This window comes from Tamandua tetradactyla, chromosome 6, assembly GCF_023851605.1.
Source record: "Tamandua tetradactyla isolate mTamTet1 chromosome 6, mTamTet1.pri, whole genome shotgun sequence".
Taxonomy (NCBI): domain Eukaryota; kingdom Metazoa; phylum Chordata; class Mammalia; order Pilosa; family Myrmecophagidae; genus Tamandua; species Tamandua tetradactyla.
The window spans coordinates 24,663,828-24,689,152 of NC_135332.1; the positions used below are offsets into that span (position 1 = coordinate 24,663,828).

The 25,325-nt window shown below is 51.0% G+C and overlaps 2 protein-coding genes and 1 long non-coding RNA gene across 8 annotated transcripts in view; 1 reads left to right on the forward strand and 2 right to left on the reverse strand.

The window, feature by feature from the left end:
* Positions 1-275: 275 nt before the first annotated feature.
* Positions 276-6,940, reverse strand: NAGLU (N-acetyl-alpha-glucosaminidase). The gene is made up of 6 exons (XM_077164346.1): positions 6,412-6,940; positions 5,388-5,535; positions 4,236-4,382; positions 3,989-4,074; positions 2,708-2,964; positions 276-1,721 (listed from the first exon to the last, which is right to left on the reverse strand). The coding sequence occupies exons 1-6, from the start codon at positions 6,795-6,797 to the stop codon at positions 511-513; spliced, it is 2,235 nt and encodes a 744-aa protein (XP_077020461.1). The 5' UTR covers positions 6,798-6,940; the 3' UTR covers positions 276-510.
* Positions 6,901-24,970, forward strand: LOC143687393 (uncharacterized). Its single transcript, XR_013177518.1, has 2 exons — positions 6,901-7,066; positions 7,156-24,970. It is a non-coding gene; the product is annotated as an uncharacterized LOC143687393 (long non-coding RNA).
* The window catches only part of ATP6V0A1 (ATPase H+ transporting V0 subunit a1), a 72,745-nt gene continuing 59,706 nt past the window's right edge, over positions 12,287-25,325 (reverse strand). For 5 of the 6 annotated variants that reach the window (XM_077164342.1, XM_077164345.1, XM_077164341.1 and 2 more), the window contains 3 exons: positions 20,399-20,516; positions 19,917-20,088; positions 12,287-13,935 (listed from right to left, as the gene is read on the reverse strand). In XM_077164342.1, coding sequence (XP_077020457.1) covers positions 13,842-13,935; positions 19,917-20,088; positions 20,399-20,516 — 384 coding nt within the window. In that variant the 3' untranslated portion in view covers positions 12,287-13,841. Of the gene's footprint in view, positions 17,602-18,892; positions 18,984-19,916; positions 20,089-20,398; positions 20,517-25,325 lie in introns of all 6 variants that reach the window. The other variant, XR_013177517.1, reaches the window with a different exon arrangement.

A 25,325-nucleotide genomic window follows, 5' to 3' on the forward strand; every position in this document is an offset into this window, starting at 1 on the left:
AGCAAGAGGTGTGGGCGCTGAGTGGCGCCCTGGGCACATCTTCCTCTAGGGGCTGCCTCTGTCCCACAGGGACAACTAGTTTCCAAAGTCTGTCATGAAAGGTATGGAAGTAAATTCTTTCGGAGGGAACTCTCAGTTCAGAGGTCAGGGGGAGTATAAAAATTGGAGAAGCAGAGGCAAGGGGGCGGCGGGGAGGACAGGCCCCATATCAGGGCTCTTGTTTCCCTCAGTTCTTCCAGGCATCGTGGAAGTGACCTCATTCTGACAGGCCCAAGCTGATTCATCAGTTTATTGATTTGAGAGAAACAGTACTTTGATCCCAAATTCGGGGGGGGGGGGGCTAGAGGGCAGCACCTCCCTCCAAATTCCCCCAAACCTGACCCCGCCAGCAGGCCTTGGGTTCCTTCTCCCACACCAGGGGACCTTCTGTGATGCTTGTCCAGCTCCAGGCCCTTGGAACCTGCCCCGGCCGGAGTCTTGGGACAACACAGCCCAGTGACAGGTGGTCTTTCACAAGGTGCCAGCCACCCACCGGGGGTAATATTTGAGGAAAAGCCGTTTGGCCAGGTCTATGGTGTCGCCGTGAGGCTGGCTGGGATACCTCCGCGTGCTGAGGACAAAGGCCTGCTCCAGCTGGAAGGCTTTCTCGTCAAACTTGTGCTGCTGGAAGGGGCTGCCCTGCTGCAGGCTCTCGACCAGTGTCTCTGTGAAGAGCTGCCAGCGGGGAGTGTAGTAGTCAGACACCAGTCCTGCCAGCTGCTTGTTGGCATAGTCTAGAATGTTACCCACTGGTCCCCACAGGGTTAGCTGATAGCGACTGTTCTGCTCATAGAAATGGGCTTCGGCTTCACTGACTGCTGCCATCCTGGCCTGCTCCAGCCAGCTGCCCAGCAGGAAGCGGCCGTCACTTGCCAGTACCTCATCCAGGGCGGGCAGCAGTTCATAGGCCAGGATGCCTCCAGCCCTCATCAGGGGAACCAGTTCCTTCTTCAGGTAGGCGGCCTTCACCTCCCCATAGTACAAGCTGACCAGCTCCTGGGCCGCCTGGCGGGTGATGTCCAGCAGGTCATAGCGGAAGGCCGGGCTGGTGGCCAGGGTGGGAGTAGCTGAAAGCAGCAGCCTCCAGGCCTCAAACACATTGGATCGGTTGTACCAGACCGAGGTATCCAACTGCAGGGATGGCCGCTTGACCAGTGGGCTGCGATTGTGCCCACTGCAGGCCTCACCCGAGCAGTTGTAGACACTCCTGAGCAGGAGCCGCCATGCTGCCTCTGCATCCTTGTGGGCCACCCCATACCGCCGGTCAGCAAAGCTGGTCACCCAGGCTGCCAGATCTGGCACTGGGTCCTTTCGCCAGCCCAGCTCAGCCATTAGGGCATAGACCACTTCATTCTGGCCAATGCCCTCAGGGGCTAGGCCTGTGCCCACCATGGTGGAGTTGGGGAAGAGGCGGGCAGCTGCAGGGCCTTGGTTCACAGCCTCCAGGGTCCCGAACAGGCCATGGTTGCCCCCAAAGTTATGCAGCATACACCAGATGAAGGGCTGGCCCTGGAAGGAGGCTGTGCGGATATACACGGGCTGGGTCTCAGCAAACAGGTCCAGAACCAGCAGGCGGCCACGGGGCACGGCCCCCAGCACAGCCCCGACCTGGGCAGGCCTCCAGAACTGGGGCTGGTGCTGGAAGAGCCAGGCCTGGAGCAGCCACACAGCATCCGGGTCCACTGTGGCGTGGGTGGGTGGGGGTGGGGGAGGGGCAGAGAAGAGAAGTAATGAGAGGAAGGGGGGACAGGGGAACGTGATCTCCATTGTACAGATGAGGAAACAGAGGTCTAGAGAAGTTAAATGGCTTTTTCTACCACAGGACATTGTCTCTGCCATAACTTGCCTCCTCCCACATCTTTTTCAAAATCATTTCACACATCTTTTCCAAACTCCTCCCCATGGCTGGAAATTTCAGGACAGTGTTTATCCAACTTTATAGAGCATTAAAATTACCCAGAGGTGTTGTTAAAACAGAACTTGCTGGGCCCCAGCACTAGGCATTCTGATTCAGGAGGTCTGAAGCGGGCCAAGAACTTGCATATCTGATAGCCCTGGAGGTGTGGGCACTGTGGGGCTGGGGCTGGGGGTGGCCCGCCCTTGAGTCAGTGCTGCTCAAGGAAGCCTGAGCCAGGCCGGTCCCTGCCTGGCTGACACAGGGGCCTCCAAGCCATTCCTGACCTAAGCCTCCTCCCGCTTCCCTGTTAAGTGGCAGAAGCAGTGCTGGGTTCCCATTTGTGCAGCAGGGAGATCACAACTGGTTTGGGACACATCCCCTCCATTTCTGGCCTTCATGACCTATCTTGGCAACATAGTAGAGAGAGACCAAATATACTATTTCCAATACCAGCACTTAACAAACCTTCACTCTGGGCTGGGCATTACTCTGCTTAGGAAGGAGCCCGTTGTACAGAGGGGCAGGAGGGGCAGTGCCAGGGGCTGAGTCAGGTCGACTGGCTCCAGAGCTCATGCTCTCAAACAGTGCAATTAAATGAGATGACGTGTGGGGACAAGTGGTTTGTAAACCATCAAGTGCTGTGTGTCCAGTGAGCTGTTTGTATTCCTGATCTCTCCTGTCACCCCAGCTGACCTCTGCCACCCCTTTTTTCCTTAAGGGTCCCATGGGTTTCCCTTCCCCACCTTCCCGGGGCACTGTGACCTTGTGTACCTGTGATCATAGCCTCATAGACAGCAGCGGTGGCAGCAGCAAGGTAGGAAGGGTCCGAGGAGGGGGGCTGCATCTCATTGAAAGTGTCAGCCCCATAGACATGGTCCGTGCCAAACTCTTTGGTCAGCTCCCACAGGAAGAGGCTCCCGATGATGGGGAACATGGGGTCCTCTGGAGCCAGGAGGAAGGAGCAGGAGTAGGAACAGTTGAAGTGTCCCCAGCTGCTCATCTGGGTGACATTGACCTGAGGAAAGATCCTGGGGGGAGGGGAGGTGACAGCCCAGATGTTAACTGGAGGCTGACGGGGCACTCATCCTGGCCCTTCATCCCCTCGCCGGGCTCGCTGACTGATGCACAGTTCTCGGAACATGTCCTGTTGCTTGTGCTTTGGCCCACGCTGTGTCCCCTGCCCTTCCCTGCCCTCTACCTGGTTACTCCTGGTCAGCCTTTAAGCCTTCTGGAAAGCTTTTGCTATCTTTCCCCTCCTACTGGCCTAAACAAATAACTCTAATTTTTCAAGAGCTGGCTCAACGCTGCCTCTGCTCTGAGCCTTTTCTGACCCTATGCCACAGGCAGACGCGCCCTTGACAGAAGTCCAGGGTAGGCCCGTCTATTCTACCTTATCACTCTATTGCAACCCTCTGCCAACGTGTCTCCCATCAAGAGCAGGGACTTGGTGCATCTTTGTCGCTGCCTCCCCAGGGCCCAGCGTAGAGACAGGTCTCACCCCAGGCAGCTCGGCAAACATTCACCAAATGAATGAATGAATGACGGAAGCTCCTGCAGCCCAGTGGGGAAGCAGCATGCCAAACACCGTGCCAAGTAGTGGAAATGGGCTCTTGCGGTGACCCACACTGGGGATGCTGAGAAGGCTTCCTGAAGGAGGGGAGGTCTCAGTCCTGCCTGAAGAATTTTGTCATCCAGGCAAGAGTGGTAGTACAGAGGGAGAAGGGAAAGAGGGGACTGGTGCACTCCCACTACAGCTAATAAGAGCTGCCGTTTGCTAAAACTCTGTCAGGGCAGATCTATATAAATATATACATATATAATTGCAAACCCTTTCAGCAAAGTAGGTAAGGGTAAGGATTCCCATTTTAAAAATGAAGAAGCTGAGGCACAGAGCAGCAAGAAATCTGTTCAAGGTCACAAAGCCAGTCAGTGGCAGAGCCAGGACTCAAACACAGGCCTAATTCCAGAGCTTAAGTTTTTCTCTAAATCATATCTCACAGAGGAAAAAAAACTCCCTTTCTGAACTAGGAGAGGGTTGAGGGGGCACCTTACCTGGTGATGGCCTTGGGCACGTGCCCCGCGAATGCAGGCAACACTGGGATCATGCCAAAGGAGCGCATGCGGTCCAGGATCCGATGCTGGAAAGAGAGGAGGGAGAAGCTGGGAGGGGAGGGAGAAGCTGGGGATGGCACCACTGCTGTCCCTACAGCCCCCATGGTGGGAGGTCCAAGTACCATCCTCCTTGGGTCCAGGACTGTCCCTGCATCTCTTCTACCCCTTCCCTTCCCGATCTTCTTACTTGCAGGTAAAGTTGCTTGAGGTGCCAGGAGCGGGGCAGGGGGCCACCCCAGCTGTGCAGGTTGCCCATGCGCCCCCAGGCCAGGAAGGCAGGACCAGTGAAGTACTCATCAATCTCTGAATGGGTCAGGCCCAAGGCCAGGTACACCTGAGGACGAGGTGACAGCCACACATGTGAAAACATCAATCTCCATTTATTCATTGATTCAACAAACATGCAGTCATCTCTTCTCCATGCTGGGTGCTAGCACTTAACAAACCTTCGCAAACTGATGCTGGTGAGGCAGGGATACACAGGATGGCCTCCCAGCTCACAGGCTGTGGGCTGGCCAGTGCGGTGGACGGGAGAGGGTGGAGGGGGCCAGCTGGACACAGACAAATGAAATGAGACCCCTGCCTACAAAGGAGGCCACAGTCTGGGAGACAGAAACAGACCTGTGAACAGGTGAGTTCACTAATGTGTCACCTTTGTCAGATAGGTGAGGTGGTGGGGCACAAAGGAGCATTCCCCCGCTGGGGAGGGAGTAGAGGGCTTCATGGAGCAAGGCTGGCCTGAAGGACAGGAGAGGACAGTCCTGAGGGGGGCTTGAGCACAGGGATTTCAGGGCCCAGGTAATAGAGGTGGCTGAGCCAGCCCCAGGCAAAGCCTGAGCACATGGGGGACCCCTGAGGGGTGATAACAGTGGGAGGTCACGACAGGTTTGCATTTCTGAAGGTTCACTTGGTGGAGGTTGGGGAGCCAGAGTTCTTTTCAGAAGCTACTGGGAGGGTCCAGAGGTGGGTGGTGGTGGGGGGGAGGCCTAGGGCAATGAATAAGGATGGAGAAGATGGAGCAAATCTAGAGCTGCTAGTAGAATTGGGTGATGCGGGGAGTGGGAGAGGAGCTGCGGCTTCTGAACCTGCAGCCAGAGGCTGGGGCCTGGTGCGTGATAATGCTCCATAGGAGTTTGTCTTGGGAATGGAAGCCTCGGTTTCCAGAGCTCGAGCCATCATGTGCTCCAAAAACACTTCTCAAGCCCTAATTCTCTGTGTGCCAGACATCACACTGATGCTGGTAAGGCAGGGATACACAGGGTGGCCTTCCAGCTCACAGGCTGCGGGCTGGCCAGTGCGGTGGACCGGAGAGGGTGGAGGGGGCCAGCTGGACACGCACCCGCTGCCAGATGGCCTCCTGGCCGCTCCAGGCCAGTGCCAGGTTGATGCCATTCAGCGCCATCCAGTCGATCTCCCGCTCCCAGCGGGCCCAGTCCCACCACACGAAGGAGTAGCTTTGTGTGCAAACGTTCTGGTAATAGCGGAACCTGCGGGCAGGGATATGCGCTGGGTGGGTCCTTAGGGACAGGGGGGATGCCCCTTACCTCTGAGGGTCCAGGGCCCTGGAAGAGTCGGAGGGAGGCCTGGTCCTGGAACAAGGTCCCCCATTCCAGGTCGGGCTGAGAGGGGAAGGGTTCCAAACATGGCCCCACTACTGCTTCACTCCAGATCCACCAGAAGTGGACCCAAGCTTCTGAGGTACCTGCTCACCTTCCCCAAGCACTCCTCCAGGGCCCTGGAGAAACCCAGATATTTGCAAGTCTCCCACTTTCATCTAACTCTTCCAGGTCTCCCATTCTGTGCCATGCCCAGTAAGGGTTATATGGCAAAACAGTCTCTGTTCTGGAAGTGGGGGTCCCTGCTCCCACAGTCAATGGGGCAACAGATGTGTGGACAGATCACCTCCATACAGTGTGGCAAATATAACAGAGGCCTCTGAGAAAGCATGGGAGCAGCTCTGCAGTGAGAATCATCAGAGGGTGGGGGGAGGAAGGGAATAATATTAACCCATCAGGCACCAAGAATTCTACTCCAATCATCGTGCAAATCCTCACAATCAACTCTGCATGGTAGATATCATTGTTAACATTTTTCAGAAGAGCCAGCAAAGGTTCCTAGGGGCTGAGTGGCTCAAGGACACAGCTTGTAAGAGGCAGAGATAGGAATTTAAGCCAGAGTTGTTCACTCGCAAGCCAGAGCTTCTTTCTCAGTCTCACTCGCTTCTGTATGACCAGCCTAGGGCTAAAATGGAACAGGGACTTCAGGGAAGGGGTGGGCGCCCGTGGCTGCGGGCAGTGGAGGCTGCTGCCGGAGAGCGCGGGCCGCAGGGCGGTCAGGCCGCGCCGGGGCCCCGGGATCGGTACCTGTTGGGCGTGGCCTCGGTCAGCTCCTCGGGCACGGCGGGCAGCGGCTGCGGCAGGCGCAGCTGAGAGCCGGACCAGGCCACCTGGCAGCCGCAGAAGTCGCGCAGGTAGCTGTGCAACCCCGCGGCGGCCGCCACGCCCGTGGAGCCGACCACGCGCACCCGCGACCCGGCGCCGCCGCCACTCAGGCGGTAGGTGTCCAAGCCGGACTCGGCCGCCAGGGCGCGCTCCACCGACACCGAGAAGTTGGCCGCCGGCCCGGGCCCCAGCAGCCTGGCCAGGAGGGCCCGCACGGCCGCCGCCTCCCGGGCCTCATCCCGGGCCGACGCTCCCGCCCCGGCTAGAAGCAGGAACCCCAGAGCCGCGACCACCGCCAACGCCTCCATGTCTAGCGGTCCGGGCCAGGCGGCAAGCCCGCTGGGGACCCAGTCTGGGCTCCGGGCCAGGGGGCGGGACGGCCCGCGGCCAATCAGCTGCGGGCCTCAGGCCTCGTGGGAGTGCAGGCAAAGCCGCCCGGCGGGGTACCGGGCTTCCGGTCCCAGGCAGCGCCCGGAGGGTGTCTTCCGACCGCACGTGGTAGGGGAGCACGTGACCCCAGTAACTTCAAACGTCTGGGGCTGGGTGTGACCCGCCGTCCTTCGCAAAGCGCCTTCAGGTACTAGGTGCTTTCACGTGCAAATCCCTTTCCTTGTATACATAGCCAACCATCCAATAATTTTTTTTTGTTTGTTTGATTTGTTCCAGGCACTGTCTTAGCTACTGGGCTACTGATGAAAGGGACAGACACGCCCCACAGTCCGGATCAGGGGGAGACCTAGAAACCAAATACTTGTATAAATACAGATTTATGTTATAGTTGTGATGCCCTGAAGTACACGGGTACACAGCGAAGGGGCCCCAAAGCAGGTGACCTTCCATCTGAAACACCGAGGTGGAAAAGGAGTTGGCTAGAAGAGGGAGGGGAAGAGCTTCCCACGCACGCAGAGGAAAGGCATCTATGAAGACCGGGAGAAGGTAAGAACTTGGCAGATTTGAGGAACAAAAGGCCAGGAAGTTGGAGGAGGGATGAGTGGTGGGAGCCTGGGCTGGCCATGCCACAGAGCCTGGTGAACCACGTCTTCATTTAACAGACTGGTAAACTGAGGGCCAGAGAAAGGAAGTGATTTGGGGAAGATCAATGACTAGTAGGAGAGCAGGCCTGGAACTGGGACTGGGACTCTTAACCCCTGGACCAGGGGTCTTCTGCTGTTCCCCAAATGCTGCGACTTCTCAGGCTGTCTCTCTATAGGGGCAGGGAGAGGTTCAGTGGAGTTGTATGTTGGCAGGGAGTGGTGGACTCTAGAAAGACTGCTCTTTATAAAAGGATTGTTTATTACTTTTCTGTGGTAGCATACATAACACAAAGTTTCCCGTTAAACCAGTTTTAAGTATACAATTCAGTGGCATTAATTACACTCACAATGTTATAACCATTATTCACTGCCAAAACATTTTCATCGCCACAAATAGAAACTCCGTATCTGTTAGGCTTAGAGTCATTAAAGATTCCACACGAGACAGCAAGTCAAAGTAAAGAAACAAATTTATTAAGGAAGAAGCAGAGGAAGCCACAAACACAGAGGTCTGTGGGACTTAGGAAAGTGGCCTTGGCCTCCCTCTTAGGGGTCTGCCTTTTAAAGAAAAAAATCGCGCCAACAAAACTGCACTAACACAGGGGCTTGCTGACTTGGGGAATGGTAGATTGTTGCGGTCTCGGGGCAGTGTTCTATGATGTGCACCTGCAGGAATCAGGCAGCCTGAGACACAGTTAGGGAAGGGTGTTATCAGCAGAAATAGATTATGACCAGATTTCTAGTTATGTGGGCTGTCTTTATTCGCCACCTGCAGGATACAGCACCAGTGGTACTGGTAGTTAATTCATATCTGGATCCCTGGACCTGCCAAGGAAACTGAGGGGGGCGGGTACTGAGGGGGTTCTGTTCTGAGACCTGACAGTACCCATTACGCAATAACTCCCCATTTCCTCTTCCCCCTAGGTCCTAGTAACCTCTTTTTTCCTTTTCTGTGAATTTGCCTATTCTATATACCTCATTTAAATGGGACCATAGGGTATTTGTCGTTTTATGCCGGGTTTACATCATTCAACATAGTGATTTCAAGGCCCATCCGTGTTACAGCATGCAGCAGAACTTATTCCTTTTTATAGTGGAATAATATTCCATTGTGTGTTTATACCACATTTTGTTGTTCTGTTCATGTTGATGGACACATGGGCTGTTTCCACATTTTGACTACTGTGAGCTAAAGGCCTCTGTGTCCTTGTAGAGGCAGATGTATTTTTCCAGATTGCCAGAGAAGAAGTGAAGTAAGGCAGCTTGGGACAAGTTAATGTGTATGTTGGCTGGACTTCCCAACTCATCTAGGCTCTGCTCCTGGCCAGTTTGGGTCTGACCCTCTTATCAATCCCAGAATATCCCCAGGATGGCTTCTCCCTCTCTGCCTTCCAGTCCAAGCCAGTGAGTATCCTGTCCCACCCTGTCTGAGGGGAAATGAATTTTTTTTTTTCACATGGGCAGGCACCGGGAATCGAACCCGGGTCCTTGGGCATGGCAGGCAAGCACTCTTACCTGCTGAGCCACCGTGGCCCACCCGGGAAATGAATTCTTCTCCGTTTGGCCACCAGGGAGTAGCTCATTCTTAAGTCATGCTAAGAGAGGCTGGGGAGCTGGGGAAGCGGGCAGGCCACCTCCTGATCTGTGAGACTGGCCTATCAGTAGGCTTTGAGCAACAGTGATCCACACAGCCCAGGGTTCCCCAGGTAGAGAGTGCAGTTCCACCCAGGGTCTCCAGTGAAGGAGAGAGGACAGAGAGGGATCTTGAAGGGGGGTCCCCTATCCTTATGAAGGTTGAACCCACCCTCTCTCATGATGTTTCCAGGACCTCAAGTTGAGGGGTGTTCCCTGGACAGAGGCACAGACTATTTGGCAGACATCTTGGGGTCCAGAATTCCACAAGAAGGTAAAGGGCAGGTCCCTTAAAAAACAGGAGTAATGGATCCAACCTGCCAACCCCCAACCCCCCTCCAACTCCCACCAGGCCCTGAGACTTCCCACATACTTGATAGCTTCTGGTCAGCCCATCTTTAGCTAGAAGCAGCCCAAGGCTACAAGAATTGGAAAGCTCAGCTTAGCCAAGGACCCAGTGGGCCTTGCTTCCTCCCTAGCTCCTTTCAGCCAGATAAAGGAGGCCTTCCCCCTTCTTTACTGATATATATTTAAATATCATAAAGATTACCCGTTTAAAGTGCACAATTCAATATCCTTAGTATATTCACAGAGTTGTGTAACCATCACATTTTAATTTCATATTTTTATCATCCCCCTACAAAAAACCCATATTCATTAGCAACACTCCCCGTTTTATCTCTACACCCCCATCCAGTCCTAGGTAACCATCTATTTATCTCTATAAGTTTGCCTTTTCTGGATATTTCCCACAAATGGAATAATATATGTGGTCTTTCGTGTCTGCTTCTTTCACTGGTTTTTGAGGTCCACCTATGTCCATACTTCATTCCTTTTTATTGACAAATAGCAATCCATTGCATAGATTTACATTTTGTTTATCCATTCTTCAATTGATGCATACTTGGGTTGTTTCCACTTTTTAGTTATTGTGAATAGTGCTGTAATGAACATTCACATGCACATTTTCTGCGTGCATGTGTGTTCACTTCTTTTGGAGTGGAGTTGCTGGAACTTATGGTAACCTATGTTTAACACTGAGTTACTGCCATATTTTAATTTCCACCAACAATAAATAAGGATTCCGGTTTCTCCACATCCTCACCAACATTTGTCATTATCTGACTTTTTTATTATAGCCATTCCAGTGCCTGTGAGGTGGTATCATTGTGGTTTTTGACTTGTATTTCCCTAAGTACTAATGATATTGAGCAGCTTTTCATGTGCTTATTGGCCTTTCATTTATCTTCTTAAAAATGTTGATTCAAAATGTTCACCCATTTTTAAATTGAGCTATTTGCATTTGTTACTGTTCTCCAGGGAAACAAAACTGACAGTATATCTACATCTATGTAAATATCATGAGATCTATTATAGGAATTGGCTAACTTGCCTGTGGGTGCAGGGATAGTCAAGCCTGAATCCCAGAGGGCAGGCTGCAAGTTGGAAACTTTGATGACAGTTTTCGATGAGTCCCCCTGGAGAATCTGGTTGGTTGATGTAGAGACAGAAGTTCTTCTGACTGCTGAAATTATCAGTGCTCCCTTTAAGGGCTTCTGCTGATTAGAAGAGACATCCCTTATTGCTGAAGGCAGTCTCCTCAGCTGGTTGTGGATCTGTTCACCCATAGATACAGCCAATTTACTGATGATTTATATCCACAAAACATCTCCACAGTAACAGGCTAGTGTTTGTTTGACCAAGCCACTGAACACTATAACCTGGCCAAAGTGACACCTGAACTTACCATCCCTCTAAGTGTCATTTTATTATTGAGTTTTAAGAGTTCTTTATATATTCTGCAAGCCCCTTATTGGATACATGATTTGCAAATATCTCTCTCAGTGTTTGGTTTATCTTTCTGCTTTCTTGATGCTGTCCTTTGAAGCACAAAAGTTTTAGATTTGATAAAGTCCAACTTACCTTTTATCTTCTTTTCTTGCTCATGTTTTTGGTGTTATATTTAAGAAATCATTGCCTAGCCCAAGGTCATGAAGATTTACTCCTATGATTTGCTTCTAAGAGTTCCATGGTTTTAGTTCTTGCATTTAAGTCTATTATTAAAATCCATAATAGGTCTAGTTAATTTTTATATAAGGTATGAGTTAGGGGTCCACAATTGTTCTTCAGCATGTTGTAACAGCAGTTATTTGTTGAAAAGACTCCCTTTTTCTATCTAGTTGTCAGCCTCTTTGTCATAAATCAATTGATCATAAATATCAGGATTTATTTCTGGCCTCTCAACTCTATTCCATTGATCTAAATATCTATTCTTATTAAACAACCCCTTTTTGAATCAATAATGGCAACTAAAAGAGTTTATTTGCCAGAATTTTCACTCTAGACTTTGTGAGGAGCTGAATGGGGAGAGAGCATCGGTGCTTTGTGGGAGGACGGGAGTGCTTGAGGCTCTGAAATGAACACATGAAATGAAATGAACAGGGTGTTCCTGCCCCTCCTCACCCCTTGGGGAGAAGCAATTGTCAGCCTGCTGCTACATTCCAGTGTAGGCCTCTGGAGGGAGGAATGAAAAAGAAGGCTGGCACTGAAAAGAATGTGTCAATGTGTATGCCTTAAGTGACACAATTAGGAGGGTAGAGGGCACCCTCCCCACCTCTGTCCCCCCCACAACAGATGGTCTTCTTCAGCCGCCTGCCTACCTCAGCACCTTACATTCTCCAGCTGCTCTGAGGAACTCACACCGAGCTTCCGTTTACACCAAAGCCAAGGGCATCAGGGATCAAAATAGACAGCCCACTGAGCCCTGGAGATCGTGCTTGGAAAAGAGGGAGAGCAGGGTGAGCAGATGCCCAGACGCAGACCCCTATTCTCCAGGCTGTTTGGGTGCACACTGAAGACAGGGGAGATGATGGCAGGTCTCCCAGTTCTCCCCACCCCACCCCAAGTAGTGTCTGCAAAGCTGCCTTGGCTCAGGGAGGTGAGAAGGCGCCTGGGAAACTTGAGATAAGGTGAGCATTTCACAAACGGCCCAGCCAGAGCCACTGCAGCTGTGCCCTTCTTTGACCATAAAGAAAAGCAGAAATACTGGAGGGAGGAGAAGGGTGTGGGAGGCCAGATAGGCTCAAGAGGCAGAGCCCAGGGCTGTGGTAACAGACAGGCAGCCTCCCAGGTGGAGTCCAACACACTTTATTCAGTACAGGAATGTCTGAACAGCAGGACTTTAAGCAGGGTTCCTGGACAAAGAACTCTACTTCAAACCCCACTGTACACAGAGCAGAGATCATGTGACCCGCAGGGACAAGAAGGAGGGGGCTCTGCACAGGGGCTACTGGGTCAGCACAGGAATGTCACTTGACAGCACTGAGCACTGGGGACACGGGAGCAGGGTGGCCTATGCCCAGGCCAGCTTGCCTGGGAGAGTCATGTGAGCAGCTCCAAGTAGCTCACACAGAGCCAGGGAAGAGGGCATCAGTCTTGTAAACTCAGGGAATCATCTCCATCACTGAATGTGAGTATCAATTTAGCGAGAGCAGCCAGGACCACTGCACCAACACATGATTAAAGGGTTCTGAGCTTACTGCCCAGTGTGGGGGAGGTAGGGAGGGGGTTCCTAGAGGTGCTCAGCCCCACCAGCTGGGCAGTTCTCACAACCAACACATGTGGCAGCACTGCCAGGTGCTTCCAAATGGCAATTACTAATGACGCTGACCTTCCCTGCCCAGGATACCACTCCCTCAACTTGGGGTCCATGCAGAAGTGGGGAGTGGCTCTGGTGGGCAGAGGAAGGCAGGCTTGCAGGACCTTTGATGACTACAGCTCTGCTCCACGATACCATGATTGGGGGTGGGGAAGGGTCTCAGGGTCTCTACCAGGAAAAAGCATCAATCTGAACCCATCAAGAGGGCATACTGTAGGCAGAGCCCTTGCAAGGCCTGAGAGGAAGAGAGAGGAAGCAGCCAACCAAAGGGTGGGAAACGTTGTGTGCTAAGGAGCTAGCCAGGATCTCTGTTTTGGGTCACACCCAGCTGGTTTGTGCTGTGCTGGGTGCAAACATGGAGAGATCTGGGAGGGAGGATAGAAGGTGGGTGTCAGATGGCAATAGGCAGGTGTGTTGGATATCTTGGGACCTTTGGGAGGGGGGCAAGGAGAAACTACCCAGGATGGCCCAGTTTGGCCCTGCTGAATTCCTAATTAACAAACACTCTGAAGACGGTGAGGGAGGACAGAAGTACCATCTTCTTGGACCCAACCCACCTGCTTCCTCTTCTGGGCACCCGTTCTGCTCTCTATAGCAGTAAATTACAGGGGCAGGAACAGGGGCTCAAATTATGGGTGTGGGATGGCATAGGTACTTCTTTTATCAAAGGTGAGCAGGGAAAGCCCAAAGTGTTTTGAGTCCCTGTATAAATGCACAAACTGGGGTACCACTAGGGGATGGAAAAGGAGATGCCTCTGACAAGCCTGGGAGGGCAAAGCTAGTGCCCAGAAGGTGACAGCCAAAGATCAGCTTCTCCCTAGAAATGCACTGCACACCATGCTGGGGATGGCAGGAGACCAGATAGGACCAGTTCTACCTAAATCACTCAGTTGGCTGGGGAAGGAGTGTCAGGGATGCCACCAATGCCCTGGTGCCCAGGGGTCACAGCCCACAGACAACAGGAGCACAGCTAAGCACTGTAGAGGGGGACGGAGGGGGGCCTGGAGCGTGACAGCACCACCAGGGGCTCACTCATCAAACTTCCCTTCCCGGATGTGCTCGAAGGAGAAAGGGAGGAACTTGAAACCGGTCCCACTGTAGAATTTATTCTGGAACTCGACCCTGGGGAGAGGGAAGAGAAAAATCATCATTCCAGAGAAATGTGTGAAGTCTTTGGGACTTCACAGTTGGGCCTGAAAGAAATGTCCCACTCCTATCCCAGCCTCCCTTTTGTAGATGAGCTTGTTTGGAAACAGCAGCTTTGCCTCCCTCCTCCTTCCCCCAGGCTCGTGCTTTTCAAAGCCCAGGTCCAGAGAGCTCAGGACAGAAGGAACTGGTTTTCCTTTAGCCCCTGTTCCTACTTTGTGCTGCTGAACAGAGAGCGTGTTTAGGCAACACTCTTGGTACAGTCATGTTAAAAAAAAGTCATATTGGCTCAAATCTCACATAATAATAAAGAATATTCCCTTTCACAGACTTTTTTTTTCTCTGACTTTTCCTCTGTATATCCTCCTAATCTGCAGCTGACCTAGAAATTCCTTGCTGGCCAGTGGCTCCCATAGCAGATCTGGAAGGCAAGCCCTGGAGCTCTGTCTGAGCCAAGTGTGAGACCATGGGAAAACATCACGGTTGCTGTTTCTCTTCTTGGGGGATAGAAAGGACATAGGGGATTGCAAGTTAATACTGGAGGCTTTCAAATTAGAGGAGGAAATTCCTAGGAAAGGGGAGGAGTTATAGCAGAAATCTCAAAGCAGTGGCAAAAAATACTTGCCAATCTCAAAAACACCTGAAAGAAAGATTTCTTCTCTTGGGGACTAAAAGGAAAAACAGAACCTCAACTCCTGGCCCAAGCAGTTCAGCATCCATCCTTAACAGTCTCCTTGGGACCCTCTGAAAGTTGGAGGGGGCAGGAAGAAGACTTTTCTCTCTTATAAGCAGAACATTGTAAGGCTACTTGGCTGTGCCTCCCCCTGCAAACTTGTCCTGGATGGGTGCCCAGCAACCAAATCACCACCAAATATGGACAGAAAAATGCATGATTCAGTGGATAAAAAAGCCAAGGAGAACTGCCCTGAGGAATAGTTTCCACTTGGTGCTGTGTGACCCTGGGGGCACTCTGTCCCTGTAAGAATAGGCAGGGTGGGGGCTGTAACAGGTACAGGGAGAAGGCTGTAAGAAGCTGTCAACACTTTAGTCTTCAGCAGAGCATTCCACATCCAAGCCCAGAAGGGAAGAACAGCTCAAAGGGGTGGGAAGGGGCCAGGGCCCACAGCTCAGGAGGCCTGCCTGTTAAGGCACCAAGAGATTTTTAGGGGCCCTCCTCAGCTGCTCCTTCAGTCCTGGAGCACTGGCTGAGGTCACTGGGTGGCAGAGCTGCCAGCTCCACCCCCTGGGTAGAGAAGTGAAACAGGATTTTTTTGTGGACTGCTTTCTCCCCATATTCTGCAGGGGCCGGGCCTAAGTTCCAAAGCCTCACAGGCCCTAGAAGGTCCCCCATTAGTGCCTGGGCAGAGCTCCCCATAGGGAACAGGGGATCTAGGCAAGGGACGGGAGATAGAACATGTATGAAGAAGCTTCAAACTAAGATTATTCATAGTATTTCTGGCAAAAGCAATTCAAAACCAGAGCCTGATTCGCTCCCAGGTCCCATCACCCCCAAGAAGTCCTTCTACACATTCCCGCTACTAAGGCCGACTCCGGGGGCTGCGGTAGCACATTCCTGTTTTCTCACCTTTGGGTCAGATCCTTCCTATTGGATAGGCTATGCTCTCCTATGGCGAGGGTATTTCTGAACAACCGTAAGTAGAATTACATGCCCCCTTTTTGTTCAGTGATCTGAATCCAGACACAGGACAAGTCATTTTAGTGTCCAAATCCACAAAGTAGGGACAAATGCCAGGTGTGGTATGACCCCCATTCCCCAATCCAAGGGAGGTGTCCAGAACTCTAAGTACCTGGCTGATAAATCCCACAAACAATTCTAATCCAACCTGAGTGAATGGAGCAGAAGCTTCGTTTTCATATGCCTGTAGGGAAACCACCCTCCTTCTGCACCTCTTGGTGGGCCTCATCCACACAGCGAGGTTTGGGCTGGAAAAAGGGGGACACGTGCCCGGGATAGGGGCACCTACAGCCTGCCAGAGATGTGTACACAGAGATGTGTAAGATGATGGGTGGCCCCTCTGACTCGCCACCAGCAATCACTTCTCCCACCAGCTGCTGCTCAAGGTCAGAGTCAAGGTGGCCACAGCCAGGGACATTTTAGGCTCCCTTCCCAGCTGCCTTCAACTTCCCAGCACAGAGCAGAAAAGCAATTTCCCTGTCATCCTCTCCACCCTCTTCTCCCCCCAACCAGGGAAATGTGTGCTTCCTGAGAAAGTACAAACATGAAGTTCTCTGTGCAAGGGCAGGGCAGGGCCCACTGGCCACCCAGCAAATTCTTCCTTCTTTAGGGCATGCTACCTTGCTCTGCTCAGGTGACCTCAGGGCCCTGCCATACCCAATGCTGCTAAACACACCTCTAGAATCCAGCAATTGGGAAGAGAGCCTCAGGGAGTCAGATGGGTTTCTCCGTCACCCCTTCCAGCACCAGCACTTGGCAAAGCCACCCAATGACCTAAAGGGACTAATTCGGGTGCAAGATAGAGGTTACTCCTGGCATGTAACAGGAAACTTGGTTTCCCTGAGTGGTGCAGGGAGAAGGCGTTCTAGAGCCTCTTCTGTTTCCTGGTTGGGGTATGAGAGAGTGAAGGTAGCTTTGGAAAGAATTCTGTGCTGAGTTGCTCTGGCTCTTACTGCCACTCTTACTGCCAGGCAGGGCCTGGTACACCTAGCCATCCGATGGCCCAAATGTCAGAGCCATAATGTTAGCTTGAGACTACATTTCCAGGGTTCTCCCATCTCCTGGGGCAGCCATTACCTCAGCCAGCCCACACCGTCATGCTGTGGCACCAATGGATGCCTTATAACAACTTGTTCCCTAATTCTGTTCTTTTAACCATCAACCAATCTATGAGTATGTAAGTGTGCACACCTACACATATATGAAATGTGAAAAATAAGAAGGAATTAGGTTCCTCTGAAGGTGGGCCAGGGGTTGGACAGTCTTTCTGCAAAAAACCAGTTTGGTGTCCACAGTTAGAATTATAAATCATATCCCTCTCTCCCCTTCTCAAATGAAGAAAAGATAACTAATTTTGGTAGCTAAGAAAACACACACATTTTACAAGGTAGATGAGAGGCAGAGTAACAGAGAACAGGTAAGTTCTTTGCTCAGGGTCACCCAGACAGTGAAGAAGAAGGCAGAATTAGCAGCTCACTATGGTTTTGCTCACTCTAGTTTGAAATATTTTCACCACCTTCTAAGGACCTACACTAATCTCAGACCAGTGGTCTGTTATAGAGCCAAATGCTTTCCCCATGTCCCCACTGAAGAGACCAAGAACTTGTATAATGGGGCAGCCCTTGGATCAGAACCAGGAAACACCAGCACCAGAGGAGCAGGCAGGGGCGTGAGGACACCCGGGATGGATGCTGGGGAACAGCAACGTCCCCGCAGCCATTTCCAACGGGATGGGCGATTCCCACGCCTTAGAAGATGGCCACGCAGCAACTCCTCCCCGAGCCATGGACCAGATCCTTGACGCGAGTCTGCCAGGAGGGGGTGCCCAAGCACCGGTTCCAGTCTGCAAACGTCCCAGACACGCCACAGGTCACCACTCCTCCCGGGACAGAGTTCTAAACGTTGCACAAAGGAGGTTTTCACATATTTTCCTCTTCTACGTGATACTACCACACCAAGAAAAAAAAAAAGAAAATTTTCTTAGAAGAAAAATGCCTTCTTCTAAGTTATGTCTGGTACGCCTGTTTTCTGTGAACTGTATCCAAGGGGCATTCAGAGGCTATCATGTGCCTTCCCTCAGGCTCTCCCCCTCTCTAAAGTTCCTTTCCAGGGGACCCGCAGTCACACACCCTCTCACAGCACATCCCACCTGAAGCAGGGTGGTGTGCTCTGTACCCGAACCCCTGTTTACAATGGGCCTGGGCATGGTGACAGACCCCTGGCGATCACATCCTTCTCTGCTTCATCGCACACTTTGTCATGGGGATATTACCCTCTTTTTTCACAAGAGAGGAAGGGGGGTCAACGAGGTAAGTGCTTTGCCCAGGAGTGTGGGCAGTGTGGGCAGACCTGGAATTCAAACCCAAGTTGGCCCTATTCTGAAGCCTCATCTCTTGTCCCTCATCACTTCCTCCAGCCACTCCTGAATATATAGGAAAATACCTTCACTTACAGGTCACGGGGGAGCCTGAGGGAATATCATCCTTCTGGCAAGAAAACCTGACATCCGAAACTGCCTCAGCTCTGGAGACTAGGCCCCAGCCCAGCACCCTTCCTTGAAACTAGCGTGCCTGGCTCACCACTATTTGGACAGTTCTTGTCCAACTTTTTAACTGCTCCCCACCCTGCCCAGGGAGGTGGCAACTACTACCCAAGTGGGCACTATTCAAAGTGGTGACTGTTCCCTCAAGCCCAGGGGCTCAGGAGACAGAAGCCAAACAAGAAAGGAAGGAAGCTAAGAGGACAAGAAAAAGTGAGTCACCAGACTGGTTACTCAGACGTTCCCTCACACCACCCAGCTGATAAGCTGAGAATGGGTAATGTGCTAGCAGTCTTAAACATGCCCCTCCCAGCCTCCCTGGTTCGATGTTCAACACCAGAGCTGGGTGGGAGGAGACAGCCACGTCCGAGAAAGCAGTGTCTATGATGCAGCACGATGGATTTCTCCAAAGGAACTTTTTAAGGAAGACTAAGTCTCAGCTGTAGCTCGCCTTGCATACTTCACTTTTCCCCTCTATATTTAGAAGTTCTGTTGTAACCAAACCAGGAGAAAAATCAAAGATGAAGGGAAGACAACCTCTACCCAATGGGGAAGGGGTTTCTCAGGTTCAGATTTTGGCTTTTCTTTCAGGTTTGCAGAACTTGGAAGAAGACAGGCAGAGCCCTCTTCTGACCCTGAGATCAGGAACAATGCAAAGATCGGCAGGTTTAGGGGTGTCTAAGGTAGGGCGAGCTCACCTCTCCCCAGTGTTAACTGTGTGTGCACACACTGGGTGTGTGTCTGTGTTTCTCTGGGAAAAGGGCCCAGAACTTCCAGGGACTCCAGGATCTGAGAACCAAAATAAAGGAAGAATCATAACATAGAGGAGGAAACAAGAGACCCAAGGGTGTGACCTGTTTGAGTTACTATTGCCAGATAAAATACGGGATACCCAGTTTTAGTATAAGTATGTTCCACGCAACATTTGTAACACACTTTTACTAGATTATCTGTTTATTTGAAATTCGAATGTAACTGTACTTTTTTTTTGTAATTGTACTTTTATTTGCTAAATCTGATGAACCTAGTTTGACGTAGGAGTCACCAGCTCTCCCTCTTCCTAGGACTAGGCTATCTCTCTCCGTGCACAGTCATTCTAGAGCCAGAAATGAAATCAAATAAAACAAATAAATAAGAAAAGCAACACACACGTGAAACACAAAACCTGTGCTTTGAAGGTGCTGCTTTAGTGTGCTGAGGCACATGCTATGGATCCAGGAATCCCTTCCCCTCTATTTCCCCCCACCACAACAAAGCTGTCTGAGTCCTGCCTGAAGACCACTCTAGCACAAAGACAGAACTAAGGGGGCAAAGCTGGGGTGTGATATGCTCTAGCACCTTCCCGTACTTAGAACCATACCCAGAGCTGCTGACAAGAAAATTACATGCCAGAGCCCCCAAAACCAAATAAACAAAAACCTAAAACCTCGGCAGCTCTTTTAAGCCACAATCAAGAGCACTAAGGAATGCTAAAGGCAGAAGAAAACCTGAGAACTGTCCCTGGTTTTCCTCTAAAGTGAGATGTGGTTTCCTGCAGACATTTCTGGCTATTCACTACTAAGATGGGTCCTGGGGAGTGACGATGTGGAAACAGGCACTTCTCTGCCTTGCTGGAAGCCCCCTCCTAGTGAAGGGACTCTGGAATTCTGACAGGAGGATAAAAGCATCCTCTCCATGCAGCTCCGGACACTTCCCCAGCCCCAGGCCCGCAGCACCCCTTACCAGTGCAGCCGCAGTGCGTGGAGGAAGGCCGAGAGGCCCTCCATGATCAGGAGGATGGCCACGGTCAGGGTGGCAAAGGCGGCAAAGATGAAGAAAAGAGCCAGACTTCCTGCCAAGCTCTTCACGCTCAGGCCGATGTGGATCACCATGGTCCAAAGCACCTCGGACAGCTCTGGGGAAGAGAGAGACACAACCTCAGGTCCACCTGGTAGCAGGTGGTAGTGGGCCTTGTATTTGGCTTCACTATTCTTTCCCTGTAGGGTTCGCGGCTCGTGGCCTCCTGCAGCTTAGTGGGATCATCATGCAGTACTAACCTGGCAAAAGTGTGACCCTCCCATCTGATACATCCTTCTCCCTTGGATTCGGGATCCTGAAGAATCCTGGAATGTTATGTAATTTCCATTCTATTTAGACCCCCACCTGAGAAAGAGTGCTCAGAGAAGAGGACAACCATAGTTCTAGGGTAGGAGAAATAAACTCACGTGCGTGGGCAAGGCTGAGGGCCCAGAGCCGCAGGTAGGAGGCTGTGTTAGAGATGCAGCCCAGGCAGTACTCAATGGTGTGGATGGCCTGGTGGACCATGGTGTCCCCAAAGTCAAACTGTTGAGGGAGGAAAGAAGACAGGACATATGAGGTTGGGAGAGGAATGCTCTAGAAGTCTTGGTACTTTGGCCTGGACCTGAGCATGGCCACTAATAGCTGCCTGGTCACGGCACAGGACTGTACTTCTCACAGCTGGTGCCTCAGCTTCTGGAGGAGCCAGGAGCACCCAGTGTGGAGCTCAGGATCTGGCCTGGCTGAGCCCCCAACTCGGATACCTGCATTCCTTTCAATATACCACATTTTAACAAATTACACCTTCATGAGATTTTTCTCAGTACATTTGTTTTTTTCTCATTGGACTGTTGAGCACAAGAATGGAGCCTGGAGCACTCAGTAGCGTAAATGACTTTCTGGACCCAGAACTATAAGGATCAGCTGGTGGATCCTCCCCTACTTTTCTCAGCTTGCAGGTGCTGAGGAGTAAAGCATCTCTGATCTATAATCCACCAAGAGAAGGAAGGGAATTATCCCAGAATGTGCTTCGGGAGATAAGCTATCAGGTGAGGAACTGCCGGGAGAAGACATCAAGCCTCCAGAGCCACTTTATTTATTACTATTTTTACAGCCTTTTGGGAGAAAGATAAACTCCTTTTACTTTATGACTTCTGAAAAGTTTACACGAAGGACAATTTTGCAAAAGTTTTACAAATTTCTATGTGGAAATTTAATTAAGGCCAAATCTCCTGTTTTGTTTTCCTCACCCTCTTTATTCCAAGTTCTTTCAATACCAAGAATTATTTCCAGAACCTAGAGGTGGGGCTGGAACAAGCTCTCTGGAGTTCACTTTATGAAGTGCTCCAAGCACCGTCAGGGGTGAGCATGGGCTTCTGAGTGGAAAGCAACTCGGTGGTCCCAGGAGCACAAGGTGCTTCTCACTTGGCCACATTCTTTCAGGTGGACAGCTGCAGCCCACGAAAGGACAGGAGGCAGCTCCTCTCCTCAGCTGTTCCCCACAGCCAGACCAGAATCCGAGGAGCGCGAGCATACAGGCTCAGTGAGCTTCCAGGCACTCTCCATCCTCTACTCCCCTCCTTCTAAGTCGGGGCCTCCAAGGACCAAGGGCACAGTCTATTTTTTACTGCAGTTTCATTCTAGACTCACATGATTTCACTCCCAAAGGGCACCAGCGATGCCTCGGGAAATCACAGGGGGCAGGCAGCAAGAAAGGGGCTGGGCTGGTGAGGCTGTAACAGCCCAGGCCAGAAGGCCAGAGGAGAGGGGCCAGCTCCCACACACCACTTCTGAGCCAATGCCTCATTTCCCTGGCCTCTGATTACTCAGACAGTGTTTCTAGACTTTCCTCCTGAAAGCGGTGCTTCAAAGCCTTCTAATTACCCTGAAAGATCTCAATCCCAACAATCCTGTTAAGAGATCTTTGCCCCGAGGCAGTCCTCAGCCACAGCTCCAAGGGGGGCAGGGTTTTATCCCCGACAGCTCTGCTGGCAGCAGCATTAACTGCTCAGAGACCTGAGCGCCAGCCCCTTTCAGCATTTTTATTCCACCTCAAGTTTCTAAAAAAGGGAAAAGAAGAGGAGGGAGCCTTCAAGGCTCTAATCTTGCTTCCTTCTCTTTCATTCCCAATATCACACTTTGTAACCCTGGGCAAAATTTACTCATCTATACTATGATAAAAATGAATGGTACCTACCTCACAGGTGAGAATTAAATGAGAAATCCAGCTGAGCACTTAGAAGGGGTCTGTCAGAGTATGTGACCAATGTTCGCCTCTGCTTGTGAACCGCAGACTCCCTGTCTCCACTCTCCACCTGGGGCTCCACACCCCCTGGCCCATGGCTCCCCTACTGCACTGTGGCTTCTCCGTTTTCTGTGCCACAATTCAGCTCTCCTTTGCAAACTCACCTTTATGTCCCATCATTAACTCTAACAGACATTCTACTGTCTTCCTGTCTGAAGCTCTATAGTACCTGTCACTATGGCCTCTTCCTCCCTCTAAAGACACTTTACCTCCCCTTGTTGCTCTTCCTACCTCTTTGGATGCTCCTTCTCATGAAGTCATGGCTCTCTCCTACCCTAAATGCTGGTGTTCCTTGGGGTTCTAGCCTCAACCCTTACATCTTTCCTGTGAGATCATCACTTTCAGAGCTTTAAAAACCACCCCTAGGAGTGACTCCCAAGTGGACAGCTACAGCCCATTCCAAGTTGCCTCTTTCTCACTAGCTATGCAATAATGCTCCTGGGTGTACTGGCACGTCAAACTCACTGTCATCAAAACAAGCCTAATTAATTGCTCTTCTTTGACCCTGACAAAATCTACTCTACTTCATGTCCCATATCTAATATTAAGTGGCATACTAGTGCCCCAGGCACCTAAGCCTGGAAGTCAATCTTGATACTTTGCGTATTCTCACCCCTACATCCATTAAGGCACTAGGAAGTAGAGTTTATATCTCCTTAGTATCACATATAGGTCCCTTCTTTCCAGCTCCTTCTGCAAATGCTTACTTCACTTCTGTCCCCAATTCTTTCTTGAATCATATCGGATTAACTTGTCTCCATGCCTTGAGACTGGGCCCCCCTCCTCAATCTGATATACCCTACAAGCACCGCCACAAGCAGTATGCTCAGCAGTGCACACGTGGCTGCATCACTCTAGCTTTACTGTTCTGATGGCTCCTCACTGCCCAAATGCTCTACTCTGGCTAGTCTCTGCCAATCTCTTGTCTCACCTTTCACCAACCCCCAATTCCTGAGTCTGTGCTCTAGCCAAACCGATCAACTGCTTACTCCCAAAATGTGACAGGCTGCAGGCCCTGTCTTCGTAATAACTATGCATACTGCTGGGTCTGCCTTGTCTCCCCTCCCTCCACAGAATCTCCTGCTTGATCAAAAGGAGTTTAGGAATAACTTCCTTAGGGACTCTTTCTTGATCTCCTCTTCCCCGCCCCCACTGCAGGGTTTGTCAGGTGTCCTCCTCTCCTCTGTGTTGTTACTGCATCCTGGGTACCCCTCTATCACAGCATCTGTCACTCAGACTGTTTTCCCTAGTTTGTCTGGGAGCTTCTTGAGGTCAAGGCCTGTGTTTTTCCTCTCCTAGTTTCTGTAGCACCAAACAGAGTGCCTGACATATGGAGGAGTCTATGGATGACAGGATGAGGGGTGATGAACACACCTGGAGGGAAGAAAGAGTGGGAGGGAGAGGTACTACTGACTTTTGCTGACTACAGCCTCCAAAGATTTCTCAGACGATTCGCCAGGCAGGCCTCAGTTTGCTGCTGAACTGTATGGCCCCAGGGAGAGTGACTGCTGTTTCCACTGAGCTGGAGCAACAGCCTGCATAGGGCAGATTTTCGCAGCTTAAGCAAAATGGGGAAGTTCTACAAGTAGGCTGGACTTTCAAAAAAGCTTGGTTAGTTTGAAATCTTTAGATAATCTCACTGTTATCTAAATTTGGCTGTAGAGAACTGGACTGTACATGCCTGATAAATGTAAAATGTTATGACTACTATGAAGCCAAAGGAAGCTGAATCCCTGAGTGAGCTGGATAGCCAGAGGCTGGGTAAACTGAATTACAGTCCATTTTGTTTGAATGTCCAATCCCCCTGGGGCATGGCTACAATGAAGGCAATGGTACATGATGCTCAGTCAGGACCATTTTGACAATGACCATAAAGACATTTAGAAAGCAGCATCTTTGGAGGTGATGTTATTGGGAGAGGGCTGGGTTCCTCACTAACATGGAGCATGCTTCTACCCAGCCCTTCCAGGAAGCTTGTCCAGCACCTGTGTACAGATCCCTGCTCCAGAGGAAGACAGGCTCCTTGATGCTAGCAAAGGAGCCTCTCCAGCCTTCAGGAACAGCCGTTATCTGTTTTCACACAGGGCAGTAAAGGTCTTCTCATTCACATCTCACTACCCCCTCAGAGAGGACTAGGAAATCAGTTCATGGGTTTAAGTATTTTAGAGACAAGTTTGAGGGAAGATGCAAACAGTGCAGCAAGGCCTTTTAAAATCCAATTCAAAAGCTTGTATCACTAAATGAATTGTGGCTGAGCTCTAAAGCCTTCCACTCCAGATGAGGTCTGAATATATAGCCAAATCACTCTCGACTCTGTTACTCACCACGTGTGGCTGATAGAGTATGAACTCCCTTCACACAGGTGGGTTATTTTTTCTGAGATGCACTTGAGAGGCAAAGCCTCCTTTCGAAAGCTAGCTACCTCTCACACCTGCATCACATGGAGGAATAATTGACCCCAAGCTAGGGTCCAGCAATTTTAACTTCAAGCATCATCAAGCTGATGAGGGCAGCAGGAAGAGGCTGGCTGTATTTCAGACAGAGAGGAAGGGTGAGCTGTGCTTATAAGCTCGGAGGAGCAGGAAGAAACAAAACTACTCCCGGTGGCAGAGCAACCACAGCAGCACAGGAGAGGAAGGCAGGGCCAATGGAATTAAACCCCCAAAGGGAGTCTCTTCAAGAATGTCAATGCAGACATTACTTGTAGCTCCTTTCAAAGCCATTCTCAGAGGTGTTAGATCAGCAAAGTCAATGAAACAAAGACAGAGGTGACTGACATGAGATGCTGTGAATGGAGATGAATTTTTTCAGAACACGGGCTCACAAACTGGTTAACAATGGCCATCGAGATGCAAGATGTGGGTGTTGTGTGCGTGGCCCCAGGGTGTGCAGAACAGCAGAGTGATGACAAAGATGGGAGGAGAAACCCCAGATACACAGGAAGGCAAAGCTGGCTTTGTCTTACCACTTCATCCTCGGTAGGCTTGAAAACACAAATTCACACTTAGTGGGTGGCCACACCACATACAAGGTTACAAGTCACAAGCACA

What these genes read in the sequence shown, in the direction of transcription:
- NAGLU (XM_077164346.1), bottom strand. Translation starts at nt 6,797, where the DNA reads ATGGAGGCGTTGGCGGTGGTCGCGGCTCTGGGGTTCCTGCTTCTAGCC. An exon ending in AGGAGGCCATCTGGCAGCGG is followed by an intron (nt 4,383 to 5,387) that starts GTGCGTGTCCAG and finishes CCTCGTCCTCAG; the next exon opens with GTGTACCTGGCCTTGGGCCT. An exon ending in CTATGAGGCTATGATCACAG is followed by an intron (nt 1,722 to 2,707) that starts GTACACAAGGTC and finishes CCCACGCCACAG; the next exon opens with TGGACCCGGATGCTGTGTGG.